This window comes from Aedes aegypti, chromosome 1, assembly GCF_002204515.2.
Source record: "Aedes aegypti strain LVP_AGWG chromosome 1, AaegL5.0 Primary Assembly, whole genome shotgun sequence".
Taxonomy (NCBI): domain Eukaryota; kingdom Metazoa; phylum Arthropoda; class Insecta; order Diptera; family Culicidae; genus Aedes; species Aedes aegypti.
Genome location: NC_035107.1, coordinates 226,188,241 through 226,205,303, shown reverse-complemented (window position 1 = coordinate 226,205,303; position 17,063 = coordinate 226,188,241). Strand labels below are relative to the sequence as shown.

General features: G+C 38.7%; 1 protein-coding gene across 4 annotated transcripts in view; it reads right to left on the bottom strand.

The window, feature by feature from the left end:
• Positions 1 to 3,138: 3,138 nt before the first annotated feature.
• The window catches only part of LOC5580206 (zinc finger C2HC domain-containing protein 1C), a 176,051-nt gene continuing 162,126 nt past the window's right edge, over positions 3,139 to 17,063 (bottom strand). For all 4 annotated transcript variants that reach the window (XM_021857710.1, XM_021857711.1, XM_021857708.1 and 1 more), the window contains 2 exons: positions 4,131 to 4,405; positions 3,139 to 4,048 (listed from right to left, as the gene is read on the bottom strand). In XM_021857710.1, coding sequence (XP_021713402.1) covers positions 3,422 to 4,048; positions 4,131 to 4,405 — 902 coding nt within the window. In that variant the 3' untranslated portion in view covers positions 3,139 to 3,421. The remainder of the gene's footprint in view (positions 4,049 to 4,130; positions 4,406 to 17,063) is intronic.

Here is a 17,063-nt window from a genome sequence, read left to right as displayed (position 1 = left end):
CTACATGTACGATTCCGACAAATACAGCCTATTTGAATTCATAAGCATAACTATACGTGAAAAACTAGACTCGTTCATGGGGACCCGTAGCATATGGGGTTTTGGAAAATACAGTTATTTAACCTACATGGGGGACGGTAATTACCGCGCACATGGAAACCGCGTAGCGTATGGGATCTCGGTTAATTGGTTCCACCAAGGTGGCTTATGGCACTATTCACAGCTAAGCTACGGACTTTATCTAAGTGGTTTTTGTCCTAGGATGGAAACCGCGTAGATGAAGTAGGTAGTTGATCGGTTGCGGATTACATTGCAGCAACGACCATGCTCACTCATCAAGAAACCGTTAATGGAAACGCGTGGTAGCTCAAATCCCATATGACACGGGTCTTTTTCATGTACCAACACAAGCAGATATATTTCCAAATCACGCTGCCACCCACTTTCCTCCCACTGAAATTTTTCGGCATATAATGCAGCCAATATTTTGTATGCTGCCAGAGTTTAATATAATTTTGTCTACGATCAGCAAAACTATATAAAACAAAATGGGGAAACTGCGGTAGGTGGAAATTGGACGGGAAATCTTACCGATAATTTGAACCGTGTCGAATGCGTAATGCCGAATGCCGTGTCGTTATCCCACATCAGTGGTCTGGAAGAATTAATGCACATTAAATACCGTCCAACGGGGTATCTTGCAACAAGGGTGAAACTTTCAACACTTCGACATGTAACTGAAATGTCGTTTCGTTTAGCATTTTGTTAAATTAATATAATTTATTCCACCGTTTATTGACCTTAGATATACAACATAAGATTTTGGTGAGGGTTTGGGTATTATTTCTCTTTTGGTAGGTTTGCTGGAGTTGAAAATCATATAACACATTGAATTGTATGAAATTAATGCTGAAAAACGTTCCACGTACCACATAAACAGTAGAAATATGTTATTCGAGGCATTTGCTATCAGTTACAGTACTTAGTAGTGCACAAATTGACAATATAAAAGTTTTAATAATTGGACGCTTAACCACTACAAAAATTCAAAAACGTTTTTGACTACCCTTGCGGGTAACTTGCAACATCAATTTTGATCTCAATTGTTTGATATTTCTTGCCGTTTGTAATCGAAAACACATGAAAAGACAAAATTGAACATATATTTGTTCAGTAACATAAAAAAATGTGTACCTCAATGAATTCAATACACGTTTGTACTAAATATTAGAAAATTAACATGAATCGCAATATTATTAGGTTAAGTCTTATTTTCTTCAAGAAAATAATGAATAATTAAGAAAATATGCATAGAAAATATGTAGCAGATCTGCCTTTGGAAATTTTCTGCATGAAATATGATGAAAGTTATGTCAGAACACCAACAGAGACCATTTTAAGACATACATATCAAAATGTTATACGTCGCTTTGATTTGAATATGTCTAAAAAAGTTATGTAAAGTAAAACCTAAAATACCATTGAATTTGTAGAAACGTTGCATTAACACGTTTCAATGGCGGGCGTTGAACGCAACATACAAAAGGGGTGGTAACAATAGTCGTCTCTTAAAATATTGAAAGGATATAGGCGCAAAGAAAATCCGTCATCCTTCAAAAAAGTTCTGGCGTGCTTCGAATCGTTAAAAACTTAAGTAAGTGTCCTTTACAAGTTACAAGTTACAAGTTAAAGTTAAAGTGAGTGGTATAATTTATCGGGTGAAGTGAAAATAGTTCATTCAGGTTACCTAGATTGATACCGTTCCCTAAACGGGTCCTAACTTAAATCTACCGTAAAGCTAATAACTAGTTGCGTGTAGTTAGATATTCTAAAACCCTTCCCCGTTACCCTCACAAGACCTTTTGTGGTACCCTACGGTACTCCAACATTTTGTACGTCAACGAAAGTTGGCGAAGCACACGGTTCGGCCTAGTGGTCCCTAGTTGGCCATTACGCCTATTAGAAAAAGATAAGTGCCGCTCTGGTTTTGCAAGGCCATAACCGTTAAGGAGCGATTCCTCGGGCCCCAAGGGTGCCCTAAACGTCAAGGAGGACCCCTTCCGGCAGAGTCACTCCGGCCTTGTCCTGGGCTCTGTCGATGTAAGCCAAAGAGGGAAGACGCCAGGGAGACAAGTAGATCGCACCTTTCCGTCAAGTCGATCTACTACCGATCCACCAAGTTAATTTTTTGATTACCACCACCACCCTGCGGTGAAATCCACCGGAGGCCCATCTAGCCGGCCGCATAAACATCGTCGACGAGCGCTCGTCCAACGGCATCGAGACACCAGGCTAAGCAGCATCAACAGTACCGGTACGTCCCAAAGTTTTCAATAAATTACCCGCTCTACACCCACAATCACAATATTCAATTCACATATGAAACAGTTTTCCAATAAGTTTCACATTATTTTTCTTTTTAAATTACACTTTTTACATAACCCAAGTAAGGTAACAGTATCTGCACGTTGGTCGCGCAACTCCTCCGATTGCCCGGTAGTAATCCAGCCTTAAGACCCAGCTCGAGGGGTCCCTTGCTACTGGAAGTTTACCGCGAGCTTTGCTAAGGTAATAACTTACCGCAAAGCAACACATTAACACGACCGCAGCGAAAAAACCGGAACAAACCGCAGACACCGGAACGACCCAAACGAACTTAACACGATCGCGGCGAAAACTTATGACAGCTTTTCAATATTTTGAAACAGCATGGGTTTCCATGGCAAATTGCACGAAAAGTGAAGTTCATCGTAGTAAACACGGCACCGCTTAAAAGTCAAAATTTTCGTGCAGTTCATTCAGTGCACAGGTCCATTTTGGAATCATTACATTTCATTCAAGTGTTCATTTTGCCCCAATACCTTTTAACCAGCCTTGTTTTGGACCTAATTTTCTATCTCACTTTTCTGACATATGATATGATTACCATGAATGAATGTAGCACGTCATACTAATATCAAACTTGAAAACTTGAAACGGACATTTTTCCTATCCCTCTCCCCTCCCCATGGACAAGCGTGGCCATTTCTGAATCCCCTCCCCACGTGGTATATACACGGCCCCTAAGGTATCTCAAATTAGAAACAGACCAAAACTGAAAAGGATTTGTTCAAGTGAATAATGTACAAGTTTGAAGAGTTTTTTTTGTGTAGCTTTATTATCAATCAGCCACTTGCTGTTCGGGCTCGTTCGCAATATGTATCAGGCTTTGTTAAAAATAAGATACTGATTAATATAAGACTTGCGCTTTCGTATTTTTGTTCTTTTTCAAATTATATGATTATTAAATATATACATACAGAATCTCGTCATAATGGAGGAAAATGGTTGAAAAATACACGTATAATGCTTGCAGTTAGGGCGTTCGCACGATTATGGGGAGGATAGGCTTGGTTTTTTTTGTTGCTGGTTAGTGGCTGCTTTAGAATCTCTTCGCTTTCGCGGTCGGTTTCGGCTTGTTGTGCAGCATGGTGGCGCACTTCGGAATGTGTCGTTCGGCAGCGGTCTGATTGAAGCGGCGCGAGCAATGTGGACACTGCACGTAGTCCGGGTTCTCCGAGGGGGGTGGCGGCGGCAAATCCGACAGTTTGCCTCCCTTCGCCAGGTGGGCTTGCATTTCCTTGGCCGCTCGGATGGCTTGAATGAACTCCTCGTGCTTTCGGCGCCAGTCACTCTTGCGGCGATTGTCCGCGCCTTTTGGAGCAGTCGACGGTCCGGAAACGGACTTCTTACTGGCCGCAGCGCCGACCTTCTTCTTCTGGAGCACGTACTTTTCGGCGTCGGTTCCCAGCACTCGGTGCTTTGTTGTATCAAAGACCTTGCGTTTCTTGCTCTTGGTCTTTTGGCAAATCTCTCGATGTTTCTCGATTCGGTCTTCGGCGAAGTTCCGGCTACAGATGGTGCACCGAACCAGACCGTCCGGAACGGGTTCGTCTAGGGCCGAACGGTTCGAGGTTGCGGACGTCGCCGATATGACGGAGGACGCTGCAGACGGTTTTCGGCTGGCCATGGCCGTTGATTTGCCCGTTGAGGCACGTGACGCTGAAGACTGCGAAAACATGATTCGGGAGACGGTTGATAAGAAATGACGTGTAATTAAGGAACAATAGAAATCAAAGCCTACTACTCACTTTAGCGGACGATGGGCTACTCGATGACTGTGCCGGTGCAGCAGGAGCCGATGAAGAACTTGCCATCGGAGTGGCCCTTTTGGTAACGGGTTTCGTTGCACTGCTGGCAGTTTTGACTGTGGACGACGCCGGCGTCGTGGGGGTTCTTCCCGGGACCGGTTTCAGTTTGAGGCTGTTGACGTTCTGCTGCTGGACGTTGAGTTTGCCCACATTCGGGAGCTTCCGGACAGCAGGCGTTGGAGTCAGAGTGAGATCGTCGTCGAAAGAAATGGTATCTGAAAAAAAAAAAGATTCAGTATTACACATAGGATCAGACGGTTTTTCGTAGGACCCGTTAGTGAAAGCTAGCGGTGGTAATGCTTCTTGGACACCGTCTTAGGAAAAATACCTCTTAGAAGGCATCTTTTTGGTCCGTTAATTCACTAAACATGATTGCAATCATGAACAAAAAGAAGGGTGAATCTCTGAATTCACAACTTCCTGCCAAACAAAAGCGGGATTAAAAACTGTCACTAAACGTGGTAATAATGGACGGAAGGACGTTTCTTCAGAATGTGCACTGTGGTTATATGGTAAAAGCTGATAATTGCATCGAAATGAGTAATCAGTTCGATGCTCTAGACAAATTTTCCGAACACCAAATCGAAGCAGTCTCTAGCCCATGTTCTTTGATTAAAGGGATTCAAGTCAAGAAACAAAGAGTGCCGCCAATCGTGGTCAGTTGTTCCGAATTTGGAAAATTTTGGAAGCCGATCTTGAACTCTATTAGGGGAATCAAGGTTTCTTCCCAAATCGCAAAGCAAAGAAAGGAGACTGCCTCGTTTTGCCGGAAACTCTTAAAGATCGCGAACTTCTTCTCAAAAATCAGGAAGAGAAGAAGCACATTTTTTTACTTATGACGAAAAACTGAACGTTTGTTTAAAGTCGTCTTGAATGGTCTCTCAAGTGACTGTAAGTCACCTGAAGAGATCAAAAATGGAATAAATGATTTACTTGAGTTTTCCCCAGTCCAACTATTCATTATGAAAATGAGAACCCAATCTGGCATTGTTCGGAAAGGGCTTTTTCAAGAATATTATTCAGTGTACTGCAACAAAAAAGAACTAAATAATATTAAAGGTTTAGAAAAAGCTAGACTTATGTTCAATGTCCGTGTGACATGGGAAAATTTTCAGAAACCTGGAGGAAATTACCAGAACCCCACTCAGTGCCGAAAGTGGGGTCATGGTACAAAACATTGCAGCATGGATGCAAAATGCATGATTCGCGGAGGTTCTTCTCACGCTAAGGACGTCTGTCCTGTGAAAGAAGATACCAGAAAGTTTGAATGCGCCAATTGCAAGGGCCCTCATAAAGCTAACTTTTGGGAATGCCCTTCACGCAAGAAAGTCGTTGAGGCTCGTGCCAGGCAGATGAAGGATAATATCCGTTACGATAACGGCCGTTTCCGGAATTTGCCTGGTAGAGTATTGAACAATGCTCATTTTTCAGTTAACGATCGCTTGATCATGAATCATACCCATCAGGAAGATCATAATCATACTCATTCACAAACTAATTTCAATCCGTCGGGTAGCCGTTCGAATCTTTCAATTTCGAATGTATCTACCCACGGTAAATCCTTTGCCGATATCGTAGCAGGAAATTCGAACTCCTCCCCTGTTCGATCCATGGGTACCCATTCTACTTGTTTCAAATCAAATGGAAAAAACCCTACCGCCACAGGTAACTCCGCTTCTTCGTCTACCGGAAATTCCAATGGGAAATCACATGACATGTCTGCCTCTGATTTTAATTTTCTAACTGAACAATTGAATCTAATGATTGATGCAATGTTCAAAGCCACCACTATGACTGAAGCAGTCCAAGTAAGTGTAAAATTTACAAATCAAATTGTTATTGGATTACTTTTTCTAATGGATCCAAATAATAATTTAAATATTTTAAATTGGAATGCTCGTTCTCTGAATGGTAAAGAGGACGAGCTGTTTCTTTTCTTACGGTTAATAACGTGCATATAGCAGTTATTACCGAAACGTATTTAAAACCTCGATCCAAACTTGAAAGAGATCCTAACTTTTTTGTTTATCGTAATGATCGACTTGATGGGGCATGTGGGGGAGTTGCAATCATCATTCATAGGCGTATAAAACATCAAATGTTTTCGTCATTTGAAACTAAAGTATTTGAAACTTTAGGTGTTTCTGTTGAAACACAGTTTGGTAAATATACTTTCATAGCTGCCTATTTGCCTTTAAGTTAATTTGCTCCAAACTGACTTGCGTAAATTGACTCGCAATAAGTCAAATTTTTTTGTCATTGGTGACTTTAATGCCAAACATCGGTCATGGAATAATTCTCAAAGTAATTCCAACGGCAGAATTTTATTTGATGAGTGCTCTTCAGGATATTGCTCAATTAAATACCCTGATAGCCCCACATGTTTTTCCTCTTCTAGAAATCCATCTACGATTGATTTGGTCTTAACCGACTCTAGTCATCTTTGTAGCCAGCTGATTACTCATGCTGATTTTGATTCTGATCATGTCCCTGTTACATTTCAAATATTCCAAGAAGCGATTCTAAATCCTATCAGCTCCACTTTCAATTATTTACGAGCCGACTGGAATATAAATAAAACGTATGTTGACTCTAATCTTGATGTTAACATTTCTTTAGAAACTAAACTTGATATTGACAATGCTCTTGAAACTTTAACAAATTCCATTGTTGAAGCCCGGAACATTGAAATTCCAAAATGTGAAGTAAAATTTGAATCCGTGATTATAGACGATGATCTTAAACTCTTGATCCGTCTTAAAAACGTGAGGAGAAGGCAATTTCAACGCACTTGCGATCCTGCTATGAAAATTATATGGCAGGATTTGCAGAAAGCAATCAAAAAGCGTTTTGCTCAATTAAGAAACAGCCCTTTTGGAAATTATCTAAAATCTTGAAAAAACCTCCGAAGCCATTACCGGCATTGAAAGAGGAAAACAAATTATTACTAACTAATTACGAAAAAGCTCAAAAACTTGCTATGCAATTTGAAAATCAAGTTACTCAGGAGTTCGAAATATTCTCAATCAAGAGAACGTTTTCGAAAACGCCTGGGAGACTGATTTGGAAGAAGTGAGAACTATTATTAAAAAATTCAAAAACATGAAAGCTCCTGGCGATGATGGAATTTTCTACATCCTCATCAAGAAACTTCCAGAAGTAGCTTATCATTTTTAGTTGATATATTTAACAAACGTTTTCAATTAGCATATTTTCCTGACAAATGGAAAAATGCTAAGGTTGTTCCAATTTTAAAACCAGACAAAAATCCTGCAGAAGCTTCTAGCTATCGTCCAATCAGTTTACTTTCCTCCATCAGTAAACTTTTTGAAAAGGTTATTTTGAACAGAATGATGGCCCACATCAACGAAAATTCAATTTTTGCCAATGAACAGTTCGGATTCCGCCATGGACATTCGACCACTCATCAACTTTTACGTGTAACAAATTTGATCCGTTCCAACAAATCTGAAGGTTATTCTGCTGGTCTTGCTCTTCTAGACATAGAAAAAGCATTCGACAGTGTTTGGCATGAAGGTTTGATTGTAAAATTAAAAAACTTTAATTTTCCAACATACATTGTTAGACTAATTCAAAGTTATCTGTCAAATCGTACACTTCAGGTTAATTATCAGAACTCCAGATCTGAAAGACTTTCTGTAAGAGCTGGTGTTCCTCAAGGCAGCATTTTGGGACCAATATTATACAATATTTTCACATCTGACTTACCTGAGTTACCTCAGGGATGTCAAAATCTTTGTTTGCGGATGACACAGGCCTCTCCGCCAAAGGACGAAGCCTGCGTGTCATCTGTAGTCGATTGCAAAAAAGTTTGGATATTTTTTCTTCATACTTGCAAAAATGGAAGATTTCTCCTAATGCTTCCAAAACTCAACTAATAATATTCCCACATAAACCAAAAGCTCTTTATTTGAAACCTTCAAGTAGACATGTTGTCACGATGAGAGGGGTTCCAATAAATTGGTCAGATGAAGTTAAGTATCTAGGGCTCATGCTAGATAAGAATTTAACTTTCAAAAATCACATTGAGGGCATTCAAGCCAAATGTAATAAATATGTAAAATGTCTCTATCCCCTTATTAATAGAAAATCAAAACTTTGTCTTAAGAACAAGCTTTTGGTATTCAAACAAATTTTCAGACCAGCCATGTTGTATGCTGTACCAATATGGACTAGCTGTTGTAATACCAGGAAGAAAGCTCTGCAGAGAATTCAAAATAAAATTTTGAAAATGATTCTGAGACTTCCTCCCTGGTATAGTACCAATGAGTTACATAGAATATCCAATATTGAAACATTGGAACAAATGTTAAATAAAATAATAAATAATTTCAGGCAAAAATCGTTACAGTCTTCTATTGCCACGATTAATGCGTTATATGTTTAGGTTAAGTATATTCAAAGCGTTTTTTTCTCTTATAAACAGGTGAAATCAACTCACCTGAAAAAATCTGAACTGCTACGGCAAATGAAATGTAATATGATGTTAACAAAATGTTAATTAAATCTTAAATTTGTTTTACCAAATTAGGATGATATTGTTGTCTAATAACACAGAACACCTAGATATAAGAAATGAATGTAATGTTTGGAATCCGCCACTTCAAGTGATATTTCTGCCTCTGAACAATTGAATCTAATGATTGATGCAATGTTCAAAGCCACCACTATGACTGAAGCAGTCCAAGTTGGTGTAAAATTTATCAAATCAAATTGTTATTGGATTACGTTTTTCTAATGGATACAATAAATAATTCTTTAAATATTTTAAATTGGAATGCTCGTTCCTTGAATGGTGAAGTGGACGAGCTGTTTAATTTTCTTACAGTTAGTAACGTGCATATAGCAGTTATTACTGAAACATATTTAAAACCTGCATCCAAACTTAAAAAAGATCCTAGCTTTTTTGTTTATCGTAATGATCGACTTGATGGGGTATGTGGGAGAGTTGCAATCATCATTCATATGCGTATAAAACATCAAATGTTTTCGTCATTTGAAACTAAAGTATTTGAAACTTTAGGTGTTTCTGTTGAAACACAGCTTGGTAAGTATACTTTCATAGCTGCCTATTTGCCTTTTCAATACTCTGGACAGCAAGTTAAGTTGCTCCAAGCTGACTTGCAAAAACTGACGCGCAATAAGTCAAAAATATTTGTCATTGGTGACTTTAATGCCAAACATCGGTCATGGAATAATTCTCAAAGTAATTCCAACGGCTGAATTTTATCTGATGAGTGCTCTTCAGGATATTTCTCAATTCAATACCCTGATAGCCCTACATGTTTTTCCTCTTCTAGAAATCCATCTACGATTGACTTGGTCTTAACTGACTCTAGTAATCTTTGTAACCGATTCTATACCAATACCCGGAATGCAATTTGCCGGAAGACCACTTACCGGAATGTACCATTACCCGAAAAAAAAACATTTACCGGAATGCACCATTACCCGGAATTTTCGACGACCTTCATCAGTGCATTTGTATACAATTTTTATTCTTTTTCATTGATGCACAAATTATGTTATGACATTCTCAACTCCCTCGGTTTCTATAAACACTTCTTCAAAAGACATCTCCAAACTGCTATGGATCAAATATGTTGTTCTTCTTATCGGCGTCACTACTCAACTGGGACGAAGCCTGCTTCTAAGCTGTTCTAGGAGCATTTCTACAGTTTTTAGCTGAGAGCCTATATCAGCTGACCATTTTTACATTCGTTTACAGTTTGAAGAGTATATAAGTACTCTGAAGAGTCGTCAAATTTGCCAACCAGAAATAATTTTGAACCAGCAGTATTCAATTCTACCAACTTAAGCTGAATCTTTTTGCATAGCTTTTCGCAAAGTAGGCCATAGGCTATGAACGAATATTACGAATTTGATTGAACGTGTAATTTATTTCTGATTTAGTTAGAAAAGAATCGCCTGAAAACTATGTCTTCAAATTTAGGCTATAAAACGAAACATTACAGGCAAGGATAGCGAGTATAAGAAGAATTATTTCTATTATGCATATTTGATTCCAAATAACACGGAAGTCATTTTAGAAAATATCGCCTATTAGGTATGGTGCATTTGAGTAAATACAACATCTCTGCAATAAAAAAAATTTTAAGTTAAGTTGATTGTATAACGAAGCAAAACTTTGAATTTTCAAAAGCACAAGACAGGAGAATCTGTCAGCAGTTCGCATTGAAAATCAATCAAATTGCTTGCTTGCTGGTGGTGACCAATGGGATAAATATTCAACGCGGAGCGTTGGTTGGTTTTCAAGTCTTCTGCTCTTGAACATTTGAGGTGTGGCTGCGTTCCATAATCACCTTAAAATAGTTTTGAATACAATTTTAATTTTGTATCAAAACATAAAAAAAAATTGAAGGAAGCGACATACAACAGTGCAATTCTCATTTTAACTTTGTTATTCAAAGAAAGCTAAAACAATCAAGTATTACTTTGATGCCTTGGTAATCGAGATTAGGGACACAATTCGCCATTGTGATGTCCGTCTTTGGATTCCGAGATGTTGCACCTCAATAGATCTACTTTTGCTTTGATTTTTCTTGATTTTGCTATTTTTCCCCGACTTTCATACCTCTGAATGTCTGTACCCCGAATTCAGTGCTAGTGCTAGTGATAAACTAAGAAGAACAATGAGCAATCATAATAGGAAGGTATTTGGTCATTCTCGACTAAACACATATTGCCAAAAAATGCCGAGATCGGTGGAACTCGAAAGAACCGCCAACTAATAAAGAAGGGTTAATATCAGATGACCCAAAATGGGTCATTCTAGGAAAACGTATATTTGCAAAAACGACATTCGGTGAATTGATGAGATAAGATAAGTTGAAAAAACAGCTTATTTTTAAAAGAAGGGTGAATCATATATGAAATGCAAATATTTGAAGATGGTGCATATTGACACGATCAAGTATGAAGATATCTTTTACTCCTCTTCGATGCTGTATTTTGAAGGAAGAATCTCGCCTGTTCATTATTTTTAGGTCGACATACTCACCTAAATGGCCGTAAAACGGTTAAATGGACGTTATTAATAAGGAAAGTAAATATTGTAGAGACATAATTTTCCGGTGAATGGTCTTTCCGGGTAATGGTCTTCCGGTAAATTGCATTCCGGGTAATGGTTTTCCGGGTAATGTCGGAGAACCTTGTAGCCAATTAGTTACTCATGCTGATTTTGATTCTGATCATGTCCCTGTTACGTTTCAAATATCCCATGAAGCGATTCTCAATCCTATCAGCTCCACTTTCAATTATTTTCGAGCCGACTGGATATTAGCATTTCTTGACAAACAAAACTCGATATTGACAATGCTCTCGAAACTTTAACAAATTCCATTGTTGAAGCCAGGAGCATTGCTGTTCCAAAATGTGAAGTAAAATTTGAATCCGTGATTATAGACGATGATCTTAAACTCTTGATCCGCGTTAAAAACGTGAGGAGAAGGCAATTTCAACGCACTCGCGATCCTGCTATGAAAATTATATGGCAGGATTTGCTGAAAGAGATCAAGAAACGTTTTGCACAATTAAGAAACAAAAATTTTGAAAATGAGATTTCTCAATTGGACCCTGGCTCTAAGTCCTTTCGGAAATTATTTAAAATCTTGAAAAAACCTCAGAAGTCAATACCGGCATTGAAAGAGGAAAACAAATTATTACTAACTAATTGCGAAAAAGCTTAGCTTAGCATAGCTTAGACTGACTACACATATCAGTGGTTGCTATTCCGTGATTGACCGAAGTCAGTGAAAATGCACAAAGAATCAACTAGAAGTTCGGCTGGGATTGGCCATAATCTTCTTCAATGTACATAATTCAGTGCCTCTATTTATACAGGGTCAATAACGGCGCCGGCCACGTCCTTGCAGTCAGGTGGGATTGGGGGAAGGAATGTTAGTGTGTAACCTTTGCTATTTGGAGACCGTGTTTGCCTCTGCATCTCCACAAAGGTTACTGGGAGGGATGTTTGTTAATGGGAAGGATCGTTGGGTCACAGGATTCACTTTGATAAGCGATTAGACCATGATAAATAATGATTTGTGATATATATACATGCTTATTTGTAAATATAAAATTTTCATTTGATATGAACAATTTCTATGTAGTGGAAACACAATTACAATTTCTATGTAACATTCCTACAGCTGTCAGGACGAAAGCATGTGTTATTATATTTTACTTATTTGAAAAGAAACAAAAAACCCGATTGGTTGGAACATCATAGAACACTCTTATTCTTATGCCGACATTTACAGTGGCGAACCATCCAAAGTTTGTTGAATAAAGTGAACCTTTCGCAAGTCTACACTTGTAGTGTCGAACCATTCAAAGTTTTTTTTTTATAATTACAAAAATAAAGATAAAAAGAAAGGGGTGTTTTGAAAACAAAAAAATGTTAAACATAAATCGTCCCCTTAATGCTACAACTAGATAACTCGAAAATCAAAATTTTGAGATGTGCAACTTTGAAAGTATGACCGTTTAACAAGGTGATGGTTAATCGCAGAGATTATGATTGAAAAATAATCTTTAACTTGTGTATTTTGAATCACACGCTTAAGACCTGTGGATATTTTGCAGATCTAATTAAGAAAAATGTTTTGACATATTGAAGTCAAAAATTTCGAATTTCGAGTTATCTAGTTGTAGCATCAAGGGGACGAAATAATTCATGAATTACCGTCGATGGGGGTGACAATGGGTCTAGGGGGTGAGATTGGGTCAAAACGGAAAAATATGTTTTGTGAAATATTTCAGATAATAACGCTGATATTACTAAAATGAATAATTCATATGTTAGGGAACATATTATTACACATAATTCATAACAATATGCATTTTTAGAAATAGTAGTTTTTGTTTACTACATCAATAAACTTGCATGTTGAAAATAGATAAAATTTACAACATTAAATTTCTCCTGTACAAAGTATCACGCATGTACTTTAGAGACAAGAGACAATTTACACCGTCTTCAGCACATAGGCTGCACAGACTGAACGATCACTAACATTTGGCAACGGAAAACACGAAACACCCAGTAGCCCAGCGATGAATTTTTCGTTTGACGAAAAGTTTTCACCGACTAGAGCGGGAATCGAACCCACACCCCGTGGCACAATACGCCTAGACGACTGACGCCGCTAACCGCAAGGCCACGAAGCCTACTCTAGCCTCTATCGTTGTATTAGTAGAATGTTGAAAGTTAGGTCGGAAGATCAAACAGAACTCTGCTGCCACTAAGCAGTCACCGATGTGGATTATAAAGTGTCCTTACCGGATCATGATTTTGTCATGGCTAAGCAGCATAAGTTAATTCCGTCAATTTATGCTGCCGTAAAAATCCAACCAGATGCCATGGGAAAGGCGGAAGCAGTTGCTTTTTTCTATGTAGCTTTGCCGAAAGAAGTAAACAAAACAAGTTCAGAAAGCAAGAAATGTTGGGTGAAAAATATTCAAAACGTAAAAATAAGTAGTTTTTTAGAAGTTACTTGACATTAGCTGTAACGACGAATGCAACCATGATAAATATCTTTATTTCTATAAAGTTAAAATTATTTTGCTACTTTTGGCACGAATATCCGGTGAGTTGGGGGACAATCCATACAAAATACAAATTCTATACTTTTCACCACTAATTGAAATACAGTTCGTTGAATTGTTTTTGTATTGTACAACAATACACGAATTGCTAATCAAGACAATACATGAACAATATATCGTATTGTATTTTCAAAATTTATGTATGAGAAAATATCTAGATTTGTATTGTTACGATACTTAACCACCCATACATTATATTGCAAAAATCTCATATACCATACAGTGAACTGTTCAAAACAATATATTGTACTGTAATTGTATTGTCATTTCACAATATACTGTATTGTATTTCCAATATATTGAATGGCACTGTATTTTTTATCCGGGTAGCTATCAGAAGGTTGATGCTTAGAATTGTGGTTTGAAATTGTTAATGATGCGATTTATATTTTTTTCAGGTAATCAAAGTAGTTATTCATCATTTCATACAGCACAATCTGGATGCAATTTTCCTTGCTACTAATGCTCCAGGAAGAAGTGCATACAATAGATTTGAACGACGTATGGCTCCTTTAAGTAAGCAGCTCGCTGGTCTCATTTTGGAACATGAATTCTATGGGTCTCATTTGGACAGCCAGATGTAAACTGTGGAATCAGAACGATCGGAATTATCAGATCTGATTGCTAAGGATGCCGGATGGTTTGCTAATCATGTAAAAAGTAGCCAATACTTCCTACATGTCGTTAAATGTCACGATAAAACTGTTGCAACCCCTTTCGCAGTAGCCTTCTAACCGTTCTACAAAATCGCTTCATTCCGTCACCGATTCCATTATATCAAACGGATTTTGGACTAAAAGCTCCAAATCCAGCGAATATTGGCAGCATTGGGGCCTTCCTTAGCCGAGAGGTTAGAGTCCGTGGCAACAAAGCAAAGCCATGCTGAAGGTGTCTGGGTTTGAATCCCGGTCGGTCCAGGTCTTTCCGTAATGGAAATTTCCTTGACTTCCCTGGGCATAGAATATCATCGTACCTGCCACACGATGTACGAATGCGCAAATGGCAACTTTGGCAAAGAAAACTCGCAGTTAATAACTGTGGAAGTGCTCATAAGAACACTAATCTGAGAAGCAGGCTCTGTCCCAGTAAGGACGTTAATGCCAAGAAGAAGATTGGCAGCAAAATAAATCGCGTCATTGTTTGTAATCAATTCACTGGATCTTTCTAAGATTCTCTAAAGATCTAAAGTTATTCTGAATGCACAATATTCAAACGCATCAAGGAGCGCACTTGCAAGACATGCAAATTGTACTTTGCGTCAAACGTCATACAAAAAGCACATTGCCAAACGCACAAAAGAACCTCAGTTTCAAAGAAGATACGCCCCAAGAGAGTTGTTTGCAGAAGAGCTGAGGAAGTACTCATTGTCACGGTGGATGATGAAAAGCAGTGGATCGAGATTGACGATATTGAAGACTCGCCGATACCGAACGAAGACTTGAGTAAAGAAGCCTGTCCGATACTTGCATTGGATACACGAATGAAAATAATCTGGACTACCGAAACAGATTGAAACTGAACGCTAAAAAGAAATGTTAATATTTTGTTATGATAGGTATTTAAATTTCTCTACTTTGTTTTTAAATAAATGATGAACTCGAAATAATTTTATATGCAAGAAATGTTACATTTTCAAAGGGGTTTGGAGGGGGGGTCAGAAGAATGCTACGTCATTTTCATAGGGGGTTGACAAATTTATGACGAATTGCTACGAGGGGGGAGGGGGTGTTAAAAATAGTCAAAATAAAGCTACGTCATTTATGGACGGTCCCTTATTTACATTTTGAAATTTGTACTTATTTTAAAAACTATGTTAGTTTGGGGAAGTTTTAGGGTTAGGGAATACATATGTAACAGGAAAGGAAAGGATTTTTCGGGATTTCTTAAGACTACTAAGCTGATGAAGCTTAAAGGAACAGGATGTCCAGATCTGTAATGGAACTAAACAGAAACGGTTTGTGAGGGACACGACGAGAAGATGACAATTTGGAGGGGAAAAAGAAAGACAGGGAGCGAACGACAATCAAACACGGATATTGATACGTTTCAAAAGCATCTAGATTCAATTCATATATTCTAACTCAAGGCCCGCCAACACTTCCCTGACAGGTTTCTGCTGTTTTCCTTGGATCCGGAGAGTTTCAGTCAGTTCAGATCTGATGCCACGATGCTCACTGCATCCCCATACGACATGTTCGATATCCTGGTAAGCCACGCCGCAAACACAGAGATTGCTTTCTGAGAGCCCAATACGGTGGGTATGCACGTTTAACGAAAAGTGATTGGACATAAGCCGACACATAACACGAATTAAATCACGGCTCATGCCCAACCCCTTAAACCATGGTTTTTTCCACACCTGTGGAAATATGGAATGCAGCCATCTACCTATTTCTCCGTCTCTCCATTTCTGTTGCCAGCTGATCAAGGTCTCACGACGGGCCAATGCAAAAAATTCTTCGAAGGCGATTTGACGCTCGTAAACATCGCCTTCTTTAGCGCCTACCTTAGCCAGAGAGTCCGCTTTCCCATTACCCGGAATGGAGCAATAGGAAGGGACCCAACTAGGGTAATAGTGTAAGAGCGATTAATTGGAATGCTCGTTCTCTGAATGGTAAAGAGGACGAGCTGTTTAATTTCCTTACGGTTAATAACGTGCATATAGCAGTTGTTACCGAAACGTATTTAAAACCTGGATCTAAACTGAAAAGAGATCCTAACTTTTTTGTTTATCGTAATGATCGACTTGATGGGGCATGTGGGGGAGTTGCAATCATCATTCATAGGCGTATAAAATTTCAACTGTTTTCGTCATTTGAAACTAAAGTTTTTGAAACTTTAGATGTTTCTGTTGAAACACAGTTTGGTAAATATACTTTCATAGCTGCCTATTTGCCTTTTCAGTGCTCAGGACAGCAACTCCTATCCCTACCTCCTCGTGGTACTGGCCGGGGTACGAGTAACCTTGGGGAAGATCGGGTAACCAACCCCCGGTGGGAACTTTGGTCGTATGCTGACAGGGAAGGGGGGGTTTGCTTTTGCAAACCTGGAGCGTCTGTACTCCACGTTAGGAGCGGCTCACAACAGCGTCTGTTCCCCATGTCAGGGGCGGCTGATCATCGTCCGAGTGCCAGAGAAGGACTCTAAGCTAAACTACGCACTATGGCCCTCCGAACATTTAGGGGGAATGGTCCTCCGGAAATCTAGAGGGTTGGTGTCAGG